The 24,164-nt window shown below is 42.9% G+C and overlaps 1 protein-coding gene across 1 annotated transcript in view; it reads right to left on the bottom strand.

The window, feature by feature from the left end:
• Nucleotides 1-19,369, bottom strand: part of LOC124721558 (calcium/calmodulin-dependent protein kinase type 1-like) — a 496,340-nt gene extending 476,971 nt beyond the window's left edge. The window contains exon 1 of the mRNA XM_047246595.1: nucleotides 19,061-19,369. Coding sequence (XP_047102551.1) covers nucleotides 19,061-19,164 — 104 coding nt within the window. The 5' untranslated portion in view covers nucleotides 19,165-19,369. The remainder of the gene's footprint in view (nucleotides 1-19,060) is intronic.
• Between the last annotated feature and the right edge of the window lie 4,795 nt (nucleotides 19,370-24,164).

Here is a 24,164-nt window from a genome sequence, read left to right as displayed (position 1 = left end):
TGACGGACGAATGCAGAGCTGCTTTGTTCGTGTTATATTTTATAAAATAAAACAGCTTTCTTCAGTTTTGGCTGTTGCAAAGCGCCCAGTTAGAAACAACGGCTCAACAGGTAATTTTACCGTCAGTGTTATTACCTTTTCATGAACTGCATTAGAGAAACTAGCTGTTTGATGTAATTTTTTGAGCCGGCCTGTGTGGCCGTGCGGTTCTAGGTGCTACAGTCTGGAACCGCGGGACCGCTACGGTCGCAGGTTCGAATCCTGCCTCGGGCATGGATGTGTGTGATGTCCTTAGGTTAGTTAGGTTTAAGTAGTTCTAAGTTCTAGGCGACTGATGACCTCAGATGTTAAGTCCCATAGTGCTCAGAGCCATTTGAACCATTTTGTAATTTTTTGAATTATTTCGTCATTTCGTTAAGCAAAATTGTGGGTATACCATTTAATACCCCGCATTTCAGAGCATAGCTTAAGAGCAGAACACGGCAAGTACCATAGCTCAATGTCAGAAACTTCGCTCAGTGGAAGATGAGTAAAAATTAACGAACACGTGTGTCTTTATCAGCAGATACTCGACCGTTTCTGACAAGGGAACCTCCCCATCGCACCCCCCTCAGATTTAGTTATAAGTTGGCACAGTGGATAGGCCTTGAAAAACTGAACACAGATCAATCGAGAAAACAGGAAGAAGTTGTGTGGAACTATGAAAAAAAAAAAAGCAAAATATAGCGCCGTGGTCCCATGGTTAACGTGAGCAATTGCGGAACGAGAAGTCCTTGGTTCAAGTCTTCCCTCGGGTGAAAAGTTTACTTTCTTTATTTTCGCAAAGTTATGATCTGTCCGTTCGTTCATTGACGTCTCTGTTCACTGAAATAAGTTTAGTGTCTGTGTTCTGCGGCCGCACCGCAAAACCGTGCGATTAGTAGATGAAAGGACATGCCTCTCCAATGGGAACCGAAAACATTTGATCGCAAGGTCATAGGTCAACCGATTCCTCCACAGGAAAACACGTCTGATATATTCTATATGTTCGATCCCTTAAGGAACTTTCAGATTCCTTACAGTTCGGAAAATATTCATTGACCTTCTTATTGAAGTCGCGAGCTATACTTGTTGGATTCATATTGCCCACGGAATACATCTCACGTATTTAACGCACTCTCGTCCAAAGTAGCGAACAGTCAACTGTCAGCCAGGGAGCCTCGTTAGCAGGAATACTCTCTCTTCCGTGCGCTGTAGTCGACTGACGTCGTGTGTTTTGATGTTTGTTTAGGTGTAGCGTCCCCATACTACGGTGCAGTCACCTCGCATCGGGACAGACGGACAGATGATAATTGTCTGAAAATAAAAAATTAAACTTTTCACTCGAGGGAAGACTTGAACCAAGGACCTCTCGTTCCTCAGCTGCTCACACTAACCACGGGACCACGGCGCTGCTGAGCTCACACCGTGCTTGATGGTGCCTATCTTTCGCATGGACTACTCAGTTTGTATATTTTGCTTATTTTTTTTTTTTTGTAGTTCCACACAAGTTCTTCCTGTTTTCTCGATTGATCTGTGTTCAGTTTTTCAAGGCCTATTCACTGTGCCAACTTATAACTAAATCTGAGGGGGGTGCGATGGGGAGGTTCCCTTGTGAGAAAGCGGCGGTCAATGTTTTCGAGGTAATTTAGATGCATTTTAGAGCTTGATAGTGTCAGACCAAATGGTGGCGCAGTGGCTAACGTTCCGGTCTCTCACTTTTGAGCCACGTGTTCGAAGCCCGGTTGTCTTCTTTTATTTTTAATGTATTTACCTACCCATTTCCGTTGGAGGTTACTACACGAATGTTTCTTACCAAGTTAGCGGATACAAAGGCGTTATGTTAAACGTAAAACTGCAACTGCATTTCACAATTAGTGTAATTCATTTACTTAGAATGTTCTCGTATATGGTATTTACAAGGGCTACAATCTTTTTAAATTCGCCTATTCTCATATCTGATTCTGTTTCACTTCTCATATTTTATATTTCAGGAAGGTCTGGTGCATTCCCTTCGATTATACTGATCGTAGAAACATCTGAAACATACAAGTTCAGAAGACTACGAGCATTGCGTGGTGGCAGCTATGCCATTGTTATTTCTTAGCACTAATCTCACTCGGGGAAGAAATGTCGTCAACATTGTTGAAGATTTCACGCACTGGCAATAATTTCGAGGCGGACCACGCATAACAGATCACTTTACTAAAAACTGCCGCTATCAACTGATGACAAAGTATAGTACAGGAATTTCACGGGAAACAATTTAAAATAATTCTCTCATTCATTCATTTTTTTCCTTTTTAAAAAAAAAAATATTCTCCTGACATACAATAGTAGAGGAATAAGGACATTAGTTAAGTGTACGCTGGAAATCATTCGTGCAGTAATCTTTTAGTGACACGGGTTGATAAATGAAAAACTAGAATTAAAGTAATAAAATTATAAACAGCCGACCAGTTGCAATGGATAAAGAAATTCTTTACCTAGGTTTCGACAAATATAAATTTGTCTTCTTCAGGAGGTAGCAATTTTTCATTAGTAAGGACTAATGTACCATCGCCGTTTTTACAATTGTCGGCATAGATCCATGTGTCAAAAATAAAATACAGCCCTAGAATTAGAGTTTGTCACGTAAATATAAAATAGCTCATGGATATTCCATAGCTCATGGATATTCCATGAGCTATTTTATATTTACGTGACAAACCCTAATTCTAGGGCTATATTTTATTTTTGACACATGGATCTATGCCGACAATTGTAAAAGCGACGATGGTACATTAGTCCTTACTAATGTAAAATTGCTACCTTCTGAAGAAGAAAAATTTATATTTGTCGAAACCTAGGTAAATAATTTCTTTATCCATTGCAACTGGTCGGCTGTTTATAACTTTATTACGTGAAACCGTTGCTGTTGTACAGCTATGTTTAATCGGGTTTCCAACACGGGACACAAAACTGCAGTCGCAATGCCACCCACCCTGCCGCCGCTTCGGTTGAATTACGAAATCGCCAAATGGCATCAAGTACCTCTGAAACTTTGACCGTCGTTTTCTACGAAAGCGGCGAGTATCTGCGGATAAGTCGAGACAAGTGTTCGCTTTTTTTGAGCGCTCTTCCACTGGGCAAAGTTTCTTGGAAGTCAAGTTATGGCACTTGCCATGTTCTCATTGTTAGCTTACTGGGTAAAAGCTTGAGGTAAACTATACGACTCTCTTACTTTTTGGCACATAGCGTCGGTGAATTTAGAGTCCCCGACGGCTAGCGCTATCTGAATTGTTCAGTTTCTCGTCTGGTCTTCACTTACACCAAAAATCAGCTCCTGAATTTTCTTATTTTTTGGCCCGTCCCGTAGTACCTCCGTCCTCTCTTATAGACAGAGCACCAGGAACGGTGTCACGAGAGCAGCGACAACTTCTATTGGTTGTGTTAGCATCTGACGCTCGTCCACAGCGAGGTCCTTAGGAACGGACCACTCGCTCAAGGATAGAAGAAAACAGAATGAGATTCGAAGTACACCTTTCGAGGAGGAAACCACGAGGCCCCGTAGCAGCAGTATGGATGATGCAATTTCCCTAATGATGAGCTACATACGAAATCCTGTACGTGGAGAATGCTTGCAGATGGGAAAGAAACAGCTATAGTCCGTACCCTTTGGATGTGTTACAGGAAGAAGCTGTTTTATAAAATATTACACGAACAACGCGGCTCTACATTCGTCCGTCAGGAGTACGTGTGACCCGAATATACTTTTTAGTCCTTTCATTTCAGTGCGCGATAGGTGCTCACAAGGGAACCTCCCCATCGCACCCCCCTCAGATTTAGTTATTAGTTGGAACAGTGGATAGGCCTTGAAAAACTGGACACAGATCAATCGAGAAAACAGGAAGTTGTGTGGAACTACGAAAAAAATAAGCAAAATATACAAACTGAGTAGTCCATGCGCAACATATGCAACATCAAGGAAATTGTAGCATAATGAGCGCCGTGGTCTAGTGGTTAGCGTGAGTAGATGCGGAGCGAGAGGTCCTTGGTTCAAGTCTTGCCTCGAGCGAAAATTTTACTTTCCTTATTTTCGCAAAGTTGTGATCTGTCCGTTCGTTCATTGACGTCTCTGTTCACTGTAAGAAGTTTAGTGTCTGTGTTTTGCGACCGCACCGCAAAACCGTGCGATTAGTAGACGAAAGGACGTGCCTCTCCAATTGGAACCGAAAACATTTGATCGCAAGGTCATAGTTCAACCGATTCCTCCACAGGAAAACATCTGATATATTCTATACGACACTGGTGACGGCATGTGCGTCACATGACAGGAATATGTTGTCGTCCCACCTAACTTGTACACTTAGCGAATGGGTAAAAAGATTCTTCTACCTTGCCCGATTTAGGTTTTCTTGTGGATGTGACAATCACTCCGAAAAAAGTGATTTGTCACATAAACCGAAAAAAAAATTTAAACTTTTCGCTCGAGGGAAGACCTTTCGATCGGTAGCTGCTCTCGCTAACCACGGGACCACGGCGCTCCGTGACACCCATTGTCCTTTATGTTGCCTACCTTCGCATGGACTACTCAGTTTGTATATTTTACTAATTTTTTCATAGTCCCACACAACTTCTTCCTGTTTTCTCGATTGATCTGTGTTCAGTTTTTCAAGGCCTATCCACTGTGGCAACTTATAACTAAATCTGAAGGGGGTGCGATGGGGAGGTTCCCTTGTCAGTACGTTGTTGCTGAGGCGCACTTCGCAGTTATTGTCAAAAAAGAAAGATACCTTTCCTTATGCAAAATATTATCATTGATGAAAAGTGCAACAAATGATATGTATAAACTGATGCCCGGGTGAACGCAGTAATGCTGTCGTAACTATCTCCTCAGAGTGTTAGCAGAAAAGGAGTCAGTGTGAGCCAAAAAAAGCAATCTAGAGAACAAGCGAAATCTCTTCAGTTTTCCGCTCCTCAGTGAGGAAACGCCAGAATTGCCCAGGGGGAGCTGAAAGATACACCGTAACAGCCGAAATTAGTTCAGTTTAAATGGTGTTCGAAATTCATTGTTCAAACATAACTGTATTATATAATTGCGTAGGCTTCCGCGGTCGGAGTCAGTCGACATAAAAGTTTTCTGGATATGGTACCGCGTCATTAGACCCAGAAGAAGACCGCTGCAAACGTGGCCGAAACGTTGGTTTTTCTCCAGCAGCAGTAGTTTTTACATTATGACGCGGTACTATACCCAGAAAACTTTTATGTTGATAACTGTATGAATTTTTAATTTAATCGTATGGCTAGGGCCACCCGTCGGGCAAACCCGTCGCCGGGTGCCCGTCTTTCAATTTGACACCACTTCGACGATCTGCAGTCGATGAGGATGATAGGATGATGAGGACAGCACAACATCCAGTCCCTCGGGGGAGAAAATTCCCCGACCCAGCCGGGAATCGATCCCGGGCCCAAAGGACTGACAATCCGTCACGTCGACCATTCAGCTACCGGGGACGGACGACTGTATTAATATGTACGTACAAGAAACGCGACGGTCGATGTGGCCGAGCGGTTCTAGGCGCTTCAGTCTGGAACCACGCGACAGCTGCGGTCGCAGGTTCGAATCCTGCCTCGGGCATGGATGTGTGTGATGTCCTTAGGTTAGTTAGGTTTAAGTAGTTCTAAGTTCTAGGCGACTGATGACCTCAGATGTTAAGTCCCATAGTGCTCAGAGCCATTTGAACAAGAAACGCTAATCTTTGACATTTATGTGAAACACAAAAATTCTTCATACGAAATATTTAATAGTATGTAGAAACTGTTGTTTCACAAAACTAACTACTCAGTCATGAAGCAAACTGCGTAATTTTTGCAGCTGAAATAGATCCAGTGCTTGCTATCAACATTTGCTGATCTAGTACTACCCCTAAAACGAGATATTTAATAAAAATGGTTCAAATGGCTCTGAGCACTATCGGACTCAACTTCTGAGGTCATTAGTCCGCTAGAACTTAGAACTACTTAAACCTAACTAACCTAAGGACATCACATACATCCATGCCCGAGGCAGGTTTCGAACCTGCGACCGTAGCGGTCTCGTGGCTCCAGACTGGAGCGCCTAGAACCTTTTGTCGCCAAGTGTAACGCCCGCACGTGAGGAAAAGCACATGCTTTATTACTGTTAGGGCTTTATCAATTAATTTATTCACTGGAAAGAAGGTTGGTCACTTTTCTATCCTGGTAACCACACGAAACTTTTGCCGCCTATGTAAACCTCCGTCCAGTATCGGAACGATGTACAATCTCTTTGAACATCATGGAAGACTTCGGAAGTCCAAACAAAACCCCAGAAAATGCGAAAGAATTAGGTAATATGGAACACAATCTGTGGAGCTGCGTAGGACTATATTTAGTAAAAAACTACCATCATAACACGGCCAGTATAATGCATACAAGAGTAAGAAGTATCTTTAAAAAAGCTGTAAAGGCAAATAAATAATAAAAAATAAATAATATGAGTATATAGATAGTGATGAATCGTTAGCGCAACAACTTTCGCAGCGTGCGACTGGCCGGCGAAGCCGGTTGATGCGTCCGCGGCGCGGCTCACGGGAGGCCGGCAGTAAATATAGTATGATTTGCCGCATAAGTTATTTCTTACATAAAATTAACACTTAACAACGAAAGTAAATTAATCACGTATATTAAGCAAAGGACATGCTGAAACTGCCTCCCGTCATTGCTCAAGCATCTCTGATTGCTGCTTAGGAAACTGCTCATTAAACTCTGCAGTTCCCTCTGAGAAATGGTAGCAATCTCGTGACGAATGTTAGTTTTAGGCTCATCTAAAATGCTTAGAATTAATTTCTACACTTTAACTTTTAATGCCCCTCCCCCTCGGGATAAAAATTGCTTGGTGGGGGGGGAGTGATAATTGTCTTTCATGACGTCACGAATTTCCTGTAATGGGAAGTTGGCTGCATTGGTCAAAGAAAGGCAGCAAAATATTTTCCACATATCTCTCGCTGTTAATCGTTTCCTGAAAAAAGGAGAGGGGCAGTTTTTCTCCCATCACTGATAGCGCACCACACTCCTATTTTATGATCATGCAGGGTAGCCTTAAGTATTACGTTAGGTTCCTCAGAACTCAAGTAACGGTTATTTTGTGAATTATCGTGTCCATTAAGGTGGAACCGTGATTCATCGATTCGTCTACATATATAATCTTCCTATCATCTAAGAATATCGCACTATGTCGCTCATTTCATTATTTACTTGATAAAACTGGGCTGCTTTGTAGCAATTATTTCAATAACGTGTCAGGCAACGTTTAAGAATGTATCTGAAACTAACGTGGATGTCACTTGTGATCCGCGTCATTTGACAAAACATCTCCTTGGCTGTAAACCTTTTCTTACTAATGCCATTGTGTTTCGAGAAGATATGAAAATGATGTTTAAATTCGTAATTCGTCTGGTAAAAAATAAACGCCACTTAACAATAAGCCCTGAACGACTATACAACAATATACTGGTTATGTACACCTTTCTCTACACAAATTATACAACTGACAATTTGAAGATCATACACACTAAATTTTGGGTTGTTTGTGGGAAGAGACCAAACTACGAGGTCATCGGTCTCATCGGATTATGGAAGGACGGGGAAGGAAGTCGGTAGTGCCCTTTCAAAGGAACCATCCCTGTATTTGGCTGGAGCAATTTAGGGAAATCACAGAAAACCCAGAGCAGGATGGCTGGACGTGGGATTGGACCGTCGTCCTCCCGAATGCGAGTCCAGTTTTGGATTGTAATAGAGGTAATATGTACTCTATGTCGACAAGACTTTATAACTTATTTCTCAACTGGTTTTCGGCGGTTTTTACGCTGAAGTAGTTCCGCAATTTTTATTACATTTTCTTTCTCAGTTCTCATCTGAGCCACAGATGTGCTATGGAATGAAGCACGACATGCGCAATTCACAAAATGCTAACTGAAGTGGAAAAAACGAAAACAAGATTTATAATGCATTCATACAAAAAACGATATAGCGAAATGCTAAGCTACCGGCCTGAACTCGTGTAATGGAAGGGAAGAGTGAACCACAAGGAAGTCTTAGGTTTGAAAAATCTAGTCTTCATTAAATTTTTCGTTTCTACTGAGCGCCCACTGAAAATTGTCCTTTTAGTATAGTGCACATTCTTCTTTGTATTAAGGACGGGTTTTGCAACTGCAAATCACTTCAGTTAATGCAGCAGTTCCTTTCGAATAAGTCCTTATTGTTAATCACAAATCTCACGAAGTAGATGGAAATGGATGGCAAAGATTTAATTCCAGGACGCTTGAACAACATCCTACTCTTAAGTTGGAGACATACATCGCAAATCGTTGCGATTATTCTTTTCTTGGAAGGTCATAATATTTTATCTTTGGGACTGCGCAGTCCGGTCCCAAAACATACTTATAATGGAGCTAACATAAGCATAGCGAATATGCTTAAGCATTCCACTTCCAATTTCTATGGAGATTATTCTTGTAGCAAAGACGGCAGTACGCCTCTTTGTACAAAATCCAGAACATCCGAAGAATCGATGATGTTTCAGGTCAATGGTTCTTTCTTCATTTTGCGATAACGGGACATCACGTAGATTTTTGTTCTCATTTTAAAAAAAAAATAAAAGTTGACACACAGTTCAGTACCTTAGTACTTATCGTTATGCTCCTGCACCTTATCGTTTTGATAAACTTAAGCGCTTAAAATTTTTACTAATTAAAAAAGTACCCAAAAATGAACAAAGTGATTTCTTTAAGTAAGCTTCTTTCGTAGTATGTCTTGATCTGCTACTGTAACTCTTTTCCGTGATTTTTTTTGGCCTTTCTATTTGTTGGAGCTCGTATTTCTGACGCTTCACACTTCTGATACTAGTCTGGTTTATCAATTTTTCATTATGGCTGTTTAATGTACACCAGCGACAGCAAGATACTAACTTGTTACTCGCGATTCGCGACCCTGGCGGACCGGTTTCCTCTTTCGAAAACGTTTGGCTCTCAACCAATTTTATGTTGTCAATATTTTTAATACTACATTTGGTATTTAAGAGTATGCAATCTGTTACTATTAGGTAACAGACTATAGCCTTGAGTTACAACAGCCATAGCGCAGATGCGCCGGTGCGTTGCAGCACTTCGCACGAGCTGACGTCGGTCATGCAGTTAGCGTTCAAGCTCTACAATCGGTAGTTCGCTGGCTAGAGCTTTTTGTGATTTATATTTTTTTAATACAAATCATTTTATTTCGTACTTATTATATCTGAAAGGTAATATGATGAGAAGACACGGGTGTCTACACGAACTTTTATTTAATTTCCGCCGGACAGTGTGGCCGAGCGGTTCTAGGCTCTTCAGTATGGAACCGCGCGACCGCTACGGTCACAGGTTCGAATCCTGCCTCGGTCATCGATGTGTGTAATGTCCTTAGGCTAGTTAGGTTTAAGTAGTTCCAAGTTCTAGGGGAATGATGACCTCAGAAGTTAAGTCCCATAGTGCTCAGAGCCATTTGAACTATTTAATTTCCAATGTTATTTGGCTGTTTACTAATTTCTATTATTACAACGAATATCATGCGTCTTTTATTTTCATACACGTGTTACACAATATCAAGCGCCTTCGAACATGTTCATATTTGAACAAGAGTTAACGAGAAATTGTTTCTCGTGAAGATGCTTTTAAAATACAGTCCATCTTACATCACCAATTTTCAGTTGCGATAGATACGAAAATGTTGCGTTACGCCTGGTCTGCATCCATATTGTCGGAAAAAAGAAAATTTTCAAAATGTCGACGAGCTTTATTTTTCCCTCAGAAATTCTAAAGATTCCTTGTATACGGGAAAACTGTTCATTCAATGTAGTATATGGCGTTGTAATTTTGTTTTCCATGTCTGTCTGAAGAATATCATCCCGCAACTTGTAACGTCAGAAAGACAGCCAACGCTAAATTGCTCATTATCCTCATATTCTGACATATCGTAACTCACTATATTATCGAATAAAGTGATTTACATCTTTATTTACTGATGTTTGGCTTGGGCTTTCCAAGCCTGTCCCTCGTCCTTTAAACCTTAACATGTAGATCGAAGCGTCCAGGGATAAAGCAGTTCTCGGCGCCTTACCAGACTGCAGGTGTATGGGATTTCGGAAATGACGACAAGCATACGTTTTCAGGGAAATCTTATGCGTCTGGTCGTTTACTTGTCGCTAGCTATAAACATAATACTTATTGTGATGATAAAAATAAGGAAATACTCTAATAACTTTGGAAATTGGATGAAAATTCGTGCAAATAAGCGTAACTTTTCGTCATATTACCTTTCGAAAGTGGTATGTGGGGTGTAATGTGACTAGTGTTGAAATTTAACAAATTAAAGAAAGCATGAGCGGGACTCGATACAACGATCCACCGATTACGGAGCTAGAACGTTAACCACAATACGGCGACCATCTCGAGCTCCGAGCCACAACACCTGTACGCCAGTGAATCGTATATTTCTGTTGCAGTTTTCTCTAAACCGCAAACGTAGTACGCCTTACTATTTGCACATTATGTAGTCGTAATGGACTATTAAAAGTGTAAAAAGTTTGGACTAAACTCGCGATCCGAACGTGAACAGCACTTGCAACCTTCAGGATGACAGTTATTGAACTATATGAAATTAAATCGTCGTGACTTCTTAACGGTTTGCGTTAGGACGTTCAAACTGCGTAGATGGCCACGGGGCATGATGGAAATTAATATGTTGTGTACGGTTTGGTTTAGCAACGAAGCCCACTTTAATTTCGATGGGTTCGTCAATAAGCAAAACTGACGCATTTGGGGGACTGCGAATCCGCTTTCCGCGATGGTTAAGTCTCTTCACCCTCAACGGGTGACTGTGTGGTGTGCAATGTCCAGTCAGGGAATAATCGGTGCGATATTCCTCGATGGCACGGTGACTACCGAATGGTACGTGAAGGTTCTGGAAGTGATTTCATTCCCACTTCATCGGGTCATGCACAATTTCGCTATTCATCTGCGCCACATCATCGCTATGATGGCAAACACATCGAACATGTCACTACCTAAATCCGGATATCTGTAGTGACGTTTAAATGTTGAATAAAGTGTGTGCACGCCGTAGTTTGTAACTAGTTTACGTTTCTGTTTTCATATATCTCAATTTTCATCCTGTACGTCCTCAATTCTTTTTTGGACGTATTGAAATCTCAGTCTTCCCCTATAGATTTTCGCCTCTAGTACTATGGAGGTTATTCAAATGGTTCAAATGGTTCTGAGCACTATGGGACTTAACATCTGTGGTCATCAGTCCCCTAGAACTTAGAACTACTTAAACCTAACTAACCTAAGGACAACACACACATCCATGCCCGAGGCAGGATTCGAACCTGCGACCGTAGCGGTCCCGCGGTTCCGGACTGAGCGCCTGAACCGCTAGACCACCGCGGCCGGCTGGAGGTTATTCCCTGATGCCGTAGCGCAAGTCGTATCACCCTTTCCTTGGAACTTGTCAGTGTTCTCCATGTATTTCTTCTTTCGCCGATTCTGTCGAAAACCTCATTCCTTATCACCCCACCTGATTTTCGATATTCTTCTGTAGCACCACATCTCAAACGTTTAGATTCTCTTCTTCTCCATAAGCCACGCGCTGAATTTACGCTACCCTAGTTACTATTTCATTCACATTACATTCCAAGCCATCAGTATCACACATGTCTTATCTGCTAATGGAAATTTCGTGCATCACCAGCCAGATCATTGCTATGTAGGGGGTGCCACCCCAGCTGTGTTAGCCCTTTTTCTCGGACGGTACAGCCGGCCGCTGTGCCCAAGCGGCTCTAGGCGCTTCAGTCTCGAACCCCGCGACTGCTACGGACGCAGGTTCGAATCCCGCCTCGGAAATGTGTGTGTGTGTGTGATGTCCTTAGGTTAGTTAGGTTTACATAGTTTTAAGTCTAGGGGACTGATGACCTCAGAGGTTAAGTCTCATAGTGAAAGAGTACGGCACGGTTCTAGTGAAATGGAAACATAATATTACTTAAAATGACTGTCACTTTCTAATGAGATGAACTAAGTTGACATTGCGATATTCTACATGAATTACGCCTTGTATATATGAACAACATTAACGCTGTTCCTGGTATGTCGGCAAGGATTATTTTTTAGCCACTAGTCATGTTAACGATAGATGTACAGGGTGTCCCAGACGTACGTTGCTACTTTTTCTTTCCTTCTTTGTTCACTAGGGATCGTCTCGCAAAAATATGCCATCATAATACTATGAAAATAAATAACTGAAATACAGGGCCTACGAACGCAGAATACACAAGGATGTCTTTACGGAAATATAACAGGCGGTCGGCGGTGGCTTTGCTGAAGGAACCATCCCCGCATTTGTCTCAAACGATTTAGGAAAACGACGGAAAACCCAAGTCTCGATTATAATGCCTGTTCAAAAGCACTTTGGCTAGTGATAGTTATTTAGTACCCTCCTCACAGTCTCCTCTGAATTTTTAATAGCGTATGTGTGACGTATGTACGTATAATATGCATCTACATACACTCCTGAGATTTTTGTATTACGTAATGCAGGTTTCTTCTTAATTTACCATGCAGTTTTAGTTACTTATACTAGGAGTGAGTTAAATATGGAGTGAACGTAGACCTTGGGCTGATATACTACAGATCAGTCTGTTAACCCAAATTTTAATTCGTAAAATAGTCGTTGGATTCAACAACTGAAGAGCGGAAATGTCAAACGAACTGCCATTTTTTCACAAAACGCGTTTGCAGTGGCGCTGTGTTCTCAGTGCTCTGTTGCATATATCTAGACTTGATCTAAGTACCAAATCATGGGAAAACTTTTAAAACACTCATTACTAGACGGCGACTGGTCCTTGCGCCAAACAGTGCTCCCCTCTGGTGCTCCTAACGCCATGCGTCAACGTTTCCATTTAGTTGGAGGACAGTTTGTACGGTAAGCGGAGTGTATATAAGCTGAAGTTTATATCAATAAAATATCTTTGTAAAGGAAGGAAGAAAGCCGGCCGCAGTGGCCGAGTGGTTCTAGGCGCTTCAGTCTGGAACCGCGAGACCGCTACGGTTCAAATGGCTCTGAGCACTATGGGACTTAACATCTGAGGTCATCAGTCCCCTACAACTTAAACCTAACTAACCCAAGGACATACACACACATCCATGCCCGAGGCAGGATTTCAACCTGCGACCGTAGCAGTCGCGCGGTTCCAGACTGAAGCGCCTAGAACCGCTCGGCCACCGCGGCTGGCGAGACCGCTATGGTGGCAGGTTCGAATCCTGCCTCGGGCATGCATGTGTGTGATGTCCTTAGGTTAGTTAGGTTTAAGTAGTTCTAAGTTCTAGGAAAGTGTTACGAGTGGAACAGGGAATTGTATCTATGCTTTATACATCTAGAAAAGGCATATGACCGGGTTCCTAGAAGGAAGTTATTGTCTGTTCTACTAGATAATGGAATAGGAGGCAAACATTTGCAAGCAATTAAAGGTCTTTACATAGATAGTCAGGCAGCAGTTAGAGTTGACGGTAAATTGAGTCCATGGTTCAGAGTAGTTTCAGGGGTAAGACAAGGCTGCAACCTGTCACCACTGTTGTTCATATTATTTATGGATTATATGGTGAAAACAATAAACTGGCTTGGTCAGATTAAGATATGTGAACACAAAATAAGCAGTCTCGCATATGCAGATGACTTAGTTGTGATGGCAGATTCGATTGAAAGATTTCTAAGTAATATTTCAGAGCTAGATCAGAAATGTAAGGACTATGGTATGGAGATTAACATCTCCAAAACGAAAGTAATGGCAGTGGGAAAGAGGTATAAACGGACTGAGTGCCAAATAGGAGGAACAAAGTTTGAACAGGTGGACGGTTTCAAGTACTTAGGATGCATATTCTCACAGGATGGCAACATAGTGAAAGAACTGGAAGCGTGGTGTAGCAAAGCTAATGCAGTGAGCGCTCAGCTACGATCTACTCCTCTCTGCAAGAAGGAAGTCAGTACCAAGACTAAGTTATCTGTGCACCGATCAATCTTTCGACCAACTTTGTTGTATGGGAGCGAAAGCTGGGTGGATTCAGGTTACCTTATCAATAAGGTTGAGGTTATGGATATGAAAGTAGCTAGGATGATTGCAGGTACTAGCAGATGTTAACAATGGCAGGAGGGTGTCCACAATGAGGAAATCAAAGAAAAACTGGGAATGGACTCTATAGATGTAGCAGTCAGGGCGAACAGGCTTAGATGGTGGGGTCATGTTACACGCATGGGAGAAGCAAGGCTACCCAAGAGACTCATGGGTTCAGCAGTAGAGGGTAGGAGGAGTCGGGGTAGACCAAGGAAAAGGTACCTGGATTCGGTTAAGAATGATTTTGAAGTAATAGGCTTAACATCAGAAGAGGCATCAATGTTAGCACTGAATAGGGGATCATGGGGGAATTTTATAAGGGGGACTATGCTCCAGACTGAACGCTGAAAGGCATAATCAGTCTTAAATGATGATGATGATGATGATGATGATGATGATGGTGATAAGTTCTAGGGGACTGATGACCTCAGATGTTAAGTCCCATATTGCTCAGAGCCATTTGAACCATTTGAAAGGAAGGAAACACACTAAGACGAAATAAGATGCACAACGTTGGAATTATCCAATGGACGGAACTCTGTAGACGTGATGTACGTGTACGGACGAACAAATGACTAGAGTTTCAGAAAAAAATTGGATGATTCATTCAAGAGGCAGAGCTTCACAAATTGAGAAATCCAATAACACGTTGATCCACCTCTGGCCCTTCTACAGCCAGTTATTCGACTTGGCATGGTTTGGAGGTGTTTTTGGGTGTCCTGAGGTATATCGTGTCAAATTCTGTCCAACTGGCGTGTCAGATCGTCAAAATCACGGACCGGTCGGAGGGCTCTGTCTATAATGCTCCACACATTCTCAATTGTAGAGAGATGCAGCGAGTTTGCTGTCAAGACAAGGTTTGGCAAGCACGAACACAAGCAATAGAAACTCTCGCAGTGTGCAGGCGGGCGTTATCTTGCTGAAATTTAAGCCCAGGATGGCTTGCCATGAAGGGCAACAAAATGGGGCGTGGAATATGCGCTGTGGATGACAACCAAATGCTATGGAAAGTAATTGCATCCCAGACCATCATTCCTGGTTGTCCGGCCATACGTCAGGCCAGTCAGGTTGGTACTCCACCACTGTCAGGAGCGTCTCGAGACGCGTATTCGTTCGTCAGTGGGCTCGGTTCGAAACGGGACTCTTCACTAAAGACAGTTCTACTCCAGTCAATGAGATTCCAGGCCAAAGACGTGCCTAGAGACGCTGTCGACAGTGGTGGGATACCAACCTGAGTGTCGTCTACCATACGAGCTAGCGACCAAGAGCCATGGTCTGGGCTGCCATTTCTTTTCATAGAAGAACTCTTTGGTTGTCATCCACAGAACCCTTGCAGCACGGCGGTACGTATTCTGCGCCCCGTTTTGTTGCTCTTCATGGCAAGCCATCCTGGGCTTCAGTTTCAGCCAGATAATGCCCTCCGCACACGATGAGTTTCTACTGTTTGTCTTCGTGCCTACCAAATTCTGCCTTGGTCAGCATGGTAGCCGGATCTCTTACAAATTGGGAACATGTGAGGAATTATTGGCCGGGCCGTCTACCAGTTCGTTTATTTTGACAATCTAAAGCGCCAATTGGACACGGTTTGGCACGATATCCCTTAGGACATCCAACAACTCTGTCAATGCCAAACCCAGTAACTGCTTGCGTTAAGAGCCAGATGTGGACAAACGCATTACTGACTCGCTCAATTTGCGGAGCTCTTTCTTTTGAGTAGATCACCCAGTTTCTCTGAAACTGTATTCATTTGTTTGTCTGTACATATACCTCGCGCCCGCCCGGTTGGCCGTGCGGTCTACCGCACGGCTTTCCGGCCGGGAAGGAGCGCCTGGTCCCCGGCACGAATCCGCCCGGTTTTTAGGCGGTTTTCCATCTGCCTCGGCGAATGCGGGCTGATTCCCCTCATTCCGCCTCAGTTACACTATGTCGGCGATTGCTGCGCAAACAAGTTCTCCACGTACGCGTACACCACCATTGTTCTACCACGCAAACATAGGGGTTACACTCGTCTGGTGTGAGACGTTCCCTGGGGGGTCCACCGGGGGCCGAACCGCACAATAACCCTGGGTTCGGTGTGGGGCGGCGGAGGGGTGAAGTGGGCTGCGGTAGTCGTTGTGGGGTTGTGGACCACTGCGGCTGCGGCGGGGACGGAGCCTCTCCGTCGTTTCTAGGTCCCCGGTTAATATACAATACAATACATTCACCGCACATACAACGGTTTCCATTCCACTCTGGTAATTCCTTCCTCGTGCGTCTTTTTTTGTTTTCAAGTATAATACGGGTTTTAAAAAATAGTAAAAATGAATTGAAAAAGTGAATAGACGAAACAATGCGTGTATGGTAAATGTAATGAAAAGCCGTTTCTTCAATAGCGCTGGCAGTTCAACAGCAGGCTTTGCCAAATCTGACCGCAAGAAGTTCTGTAGGAAACAAAAGTCAATACAGCAAAAGTTTCTCTTGAATTTAATTATGCTACTCTGTTGTAAAAATGTAAAGGATATGATTTTTTTTGTAGTCTATAGTTATACTAGGTAAATTATTACTGCTGTACTTCTGTAGTTGCATTATCACAAAATTTAGTACTTAAGTATTAACAGCACTTTCAACAGATACTTTATTTGTAGATAAGAGTCAGTTGTATGGTATGGCACCTAGAAAGTTCTTAATAAATTATTTATTTCCTAATTTGTCTAATATTTCGCAGTAATGAGGTGAGTACCACCACTGTCTATTTTTTGGATACAAATAAGTTATGTACAAAAAAATACATTGTTTCTTGATTCTCCTGACAAACGTTAGATTTGGCAGTTACAATGTTCGACAATTCAACTCTTCAATTGTCAAATTAGAAGCCTCCAACTTAAACTACGCTAAATATCTTTGTCACGAAAACTAACATTTCGAGAGGGGACCGCGTTTCAGGCTAACCATTTCAGACGATTTCAGTGGTGAACGTTACACAGCCTGATATTCTCCGATGCTGAAGGAAACGCGACCGTGTGGAATTCGCCGAGCAGCAGACGCGAATTAGATCTGGAGCCCTAATGATCCCGCTGTCGACGGTAAGTGAGCCGGCAGAAAGGAAATTCTGCAGGAGGCGAAGGAATGCGGGGCCCGCCGGAGACGCGTCTTCGGCGTCGGCGCGACCGAGGGAGCCTCGAAACCCGCGCAAATTGATGAGGTGCATCTGCACTCCCCCAAACCCACTTCCCTCGCCCGCCGCTGCAATACATTAGCGAAACGCCACACTTACCCAAATTGTGCTGCAACTATCTGCGCGTGCAGCGCTCGCGAACGACTACTCGAAGTTCGCAGTTACCTACGATTAGGGCACTGTTAGAACATACCGGTAATAGAAACTAAAAATGCCTCATCGACCGTCTATTTGACCTAAATATAAACTACGGTGCCGTCGAATCATCGGCACAATCCGGAACAGTGCCAGAAAATTAATGCTGCTCTTGGTAGATCTAACAAGTGCAAAAAAAAAAAAAAAAAAAAAATAAAAAAAATAAAAAAGGCAAAAACATGGATGTGGGCCGAAAATTTCTGAACCACGCATTAATCTACGTAACTATCTCCGTAAAGCGGATCAACACAGTTCTCTCCCAGAGAAATTCTAGCAACGGAAAACTGATTAAAAGGTCAGGTTAGTAACAGCTTTTTAAGATCTGCAATCCGAATTAGTGAGTCACGTAAATGAAAACAAAGGGGCAAGTTTAAAGAGAACAGCAATTCAGAAAATTAGGTTGATATCTCACAAAATACTACAACAATACACTGCGTGCGTTTTCGTATCAAACGTGACGTAAATACGCAACTCCATCGTGAGGGCACCAAATTTTTTTTGTAGATCTATACCGATTTGGGGGAAAAACTGATGTTTGACATTAAGCAAGACAGCCGTATTTACACAGAATAGCATGCCCTACACAGTTCTGACATTGGCCAAAAGCAGGAACTAAGGAAAGCCGCAGTTGCGAAGAACTGTCATCCAGTAATTTCGTGTCAGTAGCGTTTACAAAGATTCGGACGCAACATCATAGCCCAAGACGGAAGTCTCAGTTTTTGCAAAGTCACGTAAGGGTTGCATAACTTATAGTCAGTTTACGACATGTGTGGAGCTTCATACGAGCGTACAAACCTTACGCAAAGAATTTATCGCTGGTATAGATGTCACGAATAACTAGTACGGCCGTACCCGAAATTAGGAAACGAAATCGTAATGGCGCCTAGTTTGAAGTATGATAGCGATGTGCTGTCAGGTGTTACCTCATCGAAACCTAGTTTCGGTACATCGCAGTACAGTATATCGACCCCAATGCGTAGCGAAACGTACATCATAGCGAAACACATTTGTGGTCCGGTAAAAACGATCCCGTAAAGCTACAATTTTTGGAAATAATATAGTTTTAGCGACAGAACGGATATTCATTACTTAAACTGCATCGCGCGTTATTTATATACGTGGCGAGGATGAATGACCTGCTCTTGCACGCTGGCTACGACAAAATAACCGGACAGAAGAAAGAGTCTTTAGTGTGTAAGATAAAAGGTTTTCCGTACGCGAATGCTCCTGCGACAGCACAAAATGACAGATCTCCGAGCCGCGCGGTGTTTACAAACAATGTTACGGGACCCGCACAAGACACACAAAACGCTTCTTCGGCGCGCACAGCTATTCTTCTCTTATCGAGCCCCGTAGTAATTGTAATTTCATGGAACACTTTGACATTTGTGTAGAATGTTACATGCTCTAGTCACAATACGAGAAAGACGACAAGCATTACGCAGCGGGCATGGGAGCGAAGCAATGCCTGCTACCAAAAATGTATGTGTACTTACGTTCCCAGCAGCTCTTTCAGGACGTACTTGTCTTCCACCGACGGCTGCTTCTCGGCTTCCTTCTTTGCTTTCTTGGCAGAATCCTTCTTCCCGAAGAGCGGCATTTTTGCCGAAGTCTCAGCAGTCGCGAGTCAGAAAGCCAAATGACAAGAGAGCGGCGAAGACGCGCGAGCCCTCAAGCGTTCAGATCTGGCCTGACAATGAACTCGACCAGCAACTAGCGGGCCGAGCGCATCGCAGAAGAGCGTAGACAGCAAGACAGCGGCCGCAAGCAGACGCTTTCGACAGCAGGCCACGTTTAACACTGTCCTATCCGCACCGCCAGCGATACCCTACCAAGCAGGCCGCCCGTGTGACGTCAATAACCTGCGCGCGCACATCGGCGCGACATCTTGTAGTGAGCGCCGACACTACTTGGTTTTTCCCGCGCAAGGGGGTTTCCGGTGCGGCACTAGAAGAGAAGTGTTCGGCATCGGGACGTTCTAACAGCACGTGTCCCATGCACGGACTGCGTTTGGTCTGTCGGAAGGCGTTCCTGACAATTATCGGTGCGCTTTCCAAATACGTTTCCCTTCTACGCTTACCGTGACGCGGCGGTGTTGTGTACTGGATCCTTTGTAGTTTCGGGGCCGTCAGCATACTTCACAACAACAACAACAACAAGGAATTCCGTGCAATTAAAAAAGCGAACAAGTTGCAGATTACGCAGTCAAAACGGAAGATTACTATAGATCTGTGGTCGTCAAATAAGCACGCGGGCCGGCCGGAGTGGCCGAGCGGTTCCAGGCGCTTCAGTCCGGAACCGCGCTGCTGCTACGGTCGCAGGTTCGAATCATGCCTCGGGCATGGATGTGTGTGATGTTCTTAGGTTAGTTAGGTTTAAGTAGTTCTAAGTTCTAGGGGACTGACGACCTCAGAAGTTAACTCCCACAGTGCTCAGAGCCATTTGAACCATTCTTAAACAGAGTTTTTCGAATTAATACAGGAAACAAAGAAAATTTACTTAAATATGTCCAGAAGAGTTTTTTCGGATCAGGTAGTGATCAATTATGTAAACAATAAAGAAAGAATAAGCAACGACTATAACAAAATGACTGTAGCTACATGAACGAATCAACTAAGCACTTATTTTCGTCCATCACAGACAAGACATACCTTTATGCCTATGGATTGCTATTTACATACGTATTTTCGACTTTCAGAATATGATTTGGTAGTTTTTGTGTCTAAAACGCATGGACATGTGTGACACCTTTCACATTTTTGGCTGACGCGGTCCGCCTTGGACTTGCACTGTAGAGTCGTCGACCCCTCTATCATTTTCAAAATTTTTGCAAAGGCCTCTGTCCGTAGCCTGCAAATCCTTCAAAACATTCTGGAATTCATTTTCCTTTCTTCGATATTTGGTTTCATCAATGCCATGCCGAGTTATTTTAAAAAATCTCGGTGCATCATCTCGCTATTATTATTTGCAACGGTTTTTCCGGAAATTAGTCAAATTGTCTTATAGTTTCTTCGTTTTCTTCACGAACATTCTCTTCTTTATGCGTCTTGATCGTCCTCTACTTCGCCATCACTTTCATGATCGCATTTTTCTGTTTCATTGTTACTCAACTCGGCTGCATGTTGGAAAGGATCTGGTGTATCAAGTGAGTCAGCGGTCTTCATTTGCTAACAATAACTGCAAAATTTGATCATTGTTCAAACGTCGTTCCATTGTGTCTAATATAATTAGTAACTATTTGTGATGACGAATAACAAAAGTAACGTTTATAACTTCGTGGGGTAGATTTAGACCCCAGTTGGTACGTACGTACGGAAATAATGGACACTGTTCAGCATGCGCCTGCACAATGTAGAAGCACAGCCGGTACTAAGATTACTAAGAAGAGTGGGAACGTTGCAATAGGAACGGAATTGTGGACAAAGAGCGACGCATGGGGCAATAAATTACCCCACGAATGTTGTTAATGGTTAACATTGCTTAATTTTAATCGGCTTTGGTGAATTCGATCGTGAGATAAGTACATTTGGCCGCTTACCTCAGTGGCAGAGAGGTAAGCAGCTTGGTTGTGAGAGGGGGAATGTTTTCTTGTGTCTCTTCCGATGCTGACAACTCAGGGACGTGAGCGACTCGTGCCAATCAGCTGCTATGGTATCAATTTTGACACGGAAGTAAGATGGATTTGTGAAGGCACATTACAGAGACGTTCGTCTTCAAATGCTGTATATATTTATAGCAAAGAACATTAAATTAGCCGGCCGGAGTGGCCGAACGGTTCTAGGCGCTACAGTCTGGAACCGCGCGACCGCTCCGGTCGCAGGTTCGAATCCTGCCTCGAGCATTGATGTGTGTGATGTCCTTAGGTTAGTTAGGTTTAAGTAGTTCTAAGTTCTAGGGGACTGACGACCTCAGCTGTTAAGTCCCACAGTGCTCAGAGCCATTTGAACATTAAATTAACTGAGAGTATTGTAATACAACGCAGTGAGTAGAAGCAAACTGGCATTTAAATCATTTATCAAACTTTTGTGATTGTGTCTCACATTCAGTAGTGCATTTAAATATACGTGCAGTTACTGGTATTAATCAATTACTCATCCGCTCACACAGACAACACGAAAAAATACTTCGTCAGTCAATTAAAGTGTCATAATTCTGAGGTCGTTGAGGGTGTCAGCAGTCTGAAACAGAGAACAGTCGACCCGAACTGTTCCGAACGATTACGACTTTCGACGATGAGAAGTACTTACGGGCCAGCGACAGCTTATCGCTCCCTACTATAGCTCGTCTAATGGGGCCTCGTAACATATTTTATGGATCTCACCAATTAATAATAAGATCTGTACATATGCAGCCCGAGGTGCGTCCCCACAATATCAGTGTTGGTTCCTGAGCAAAAAAGTTTGACGAGCAGTATAACACGTTAGTATGGGATATCTAACCAGGATTCCCCATGCATTAACAAATTGGCAGGCTGTACGCAACACGCTATCCACAGACAGAGAACTAAAGACTGGAACGCCCAGGCTTCATGTATTACCTCAACGCCATAGTGTTAGTTGCAATTGCAGATTTGTCACAGATGAGGTGGTTCCCTATGTGGAAGTTTTATCCTGTGACCTTCTCGTAGTATCTACACATATCTCAACAAAATATCTGCGTAGTGCATAGACTAGATACTAGTTCTTAATGCAGAGAAATGTAAAGGAGCTCACTTCATGAACCGTAAATATATAGTAGCGCTTAACTACATGTGTAATAAGTCACACTGGGGAAAAAAAACTGAAGGAAGGAAAAGCAGATTCTTTGTTTTAAAACTGATTAAAATTTCAGCGATAACTCATTTGATTCAGTAACATCACTCATGTGCCTTGGACTGGCAGACTGAGGTGATATAAGATAAAATGGACGCCCAAAGCAATTATTGGGAACGGTAGTTGGCGCATGAGATTCACTGGAAGAATTCTGGAGGAATGGAGGTCGTATGCTCAGTGCATTACTCTCTTTTGACTCAATACTAAACTCAGTTAATGTGTGGGATCAACATTTTGTCTGAAGAGTCCGAAGAAAGTATGATAAGAATCTGATGTCTTATTAACAAGATGACCAAAGGCGTAGCACAAATTCGGACTGGACAAGAACGGGGAAACAATTCGGCTGTGTCCTCTTGAAAGGAACTTCCCAGAATTAAAGTTATGTGAGAGGAGGAATGGATTGCAGCAAAAGTTAATTTTCTTCCTTCAAGACAATGCGTCTGCCTATAAAGGCGTTCTGGCAATGGGAAAACTGTGGACTCTGAAACTCAAACTGATGCAAAATTCAACTACTTCTTCCACCAATTAATGAAATTAGTGGTTGGAATCCTTTTCGATTCGAATGAAGAGGTTGCCGCAGCAATATGTGGGTATTTTACAGACCTTCCAGAACCGGAATTAGAATCGCTGGACAATTTGCAACACCTTGGAGGTCCGCCTCGGAAGTTGTGCTTTCAGCGCTGTGAATTGCTAACTGAAGGGGCTCGGGTTCAGTTCCCGTCAGGTCGGAGATTTTTCTGCTCGGGGGCTAGAAGTTGTGTTGCCCTCACATTCGTCTTGTTGTAATTGGCATTCCACTATTGAGATGTCGGTATGGGCACGTCCCGAAAGTCAGTAAATAAAAAAAAATAAATGAATAAAAAAAATTAAAAAAATAAACTAATTTGAAGGAGGATTGCGTGGAAAAATTAGTGAATTTTGAACTTAAAAATCTCAGTCTTTAATTGCGAAGCCAAGATATTCGGCCCCTGTCCTCGTAGATTTCGGATCTACCGATGAAACAAAATGATGGTCGTGGTTGCCACACACTGCTTCCTATATGTCTCGTTTACGGCAGTCAGACAAAGGTCGAATTGAAAAAAAAAAAAAAAACTGCACGAATATCCTGATTGACGCTTGCGGGACACAAGAACTGTGCGTGGAATAGCAACTGGCCTCAAATGCAGAAATCTGTTCCACGTTCCTGTTTCTGAGTTAGAGAGATAACCTAACGAGGTTGTATGAAATACATGTGACAAGCAAAGAGCGAGGATTTGAAATGGAGCGATTTGAAAACTATAGGCAAAAAGGAATACAAACGTCTCAAAAATGAGATCGACAGGAAGTGCAAAATGGCTAAGCAGGGATGGCTTGTCTCACTAGGGGTAAGATAGATACTGCCTACAGGAAAATTAAAGAGACCTTTGGAGAGAAGAGAACCACTTGTATGAATATCAAGAGCTCAGATGGCAACCCAGTTCTAAGCAAAGAAGGGAAGGCAGAAAGGTGGAAGGAGTATATAGAGGGTTTATACAAGGGCGATGTACTTGAGGACAATATTATGGAAATGGAAGAGGATGTAGATGAAGATGAAATGGGAGATAAGATACTGCGTGAAGAGTTTGACAGAGCACTGAAAGACCTGAGTCAAAACAAGGCCCCGGGAGTAGACAACATTCCATTAGAACTACTGATGGCCTTGGGAGAGCCAGTCATGACAAAACTCTACCATCTGGTGAGCAAGATGTATGAGACAGGCGAAATACCCACAGACTTCAAGAAGAATATAATAATTCCAATCCCAAAGAAA

This window comes from Schistocerca piceifrons, chromosome X (genome assembly GCF_021461385.2).
Source record: "Schistocerca piceifrons isolate TAMUIC-IGC-003096 chromosome X, iqSchPice1.1, whole genome shotgun sequence".
In the NCBI taxonomy this organism is placed as follows: Eukaryota; Metazoa; Arthropoda; class Insecta; order Orthoptera; family Acrididae; genus Schistocerca; species Schistocerca piceifrons.
Note: the sequence above shows the minus strand (reverse complement) of the source record. Positions and strands in the feature narration are given on the sequence as shown.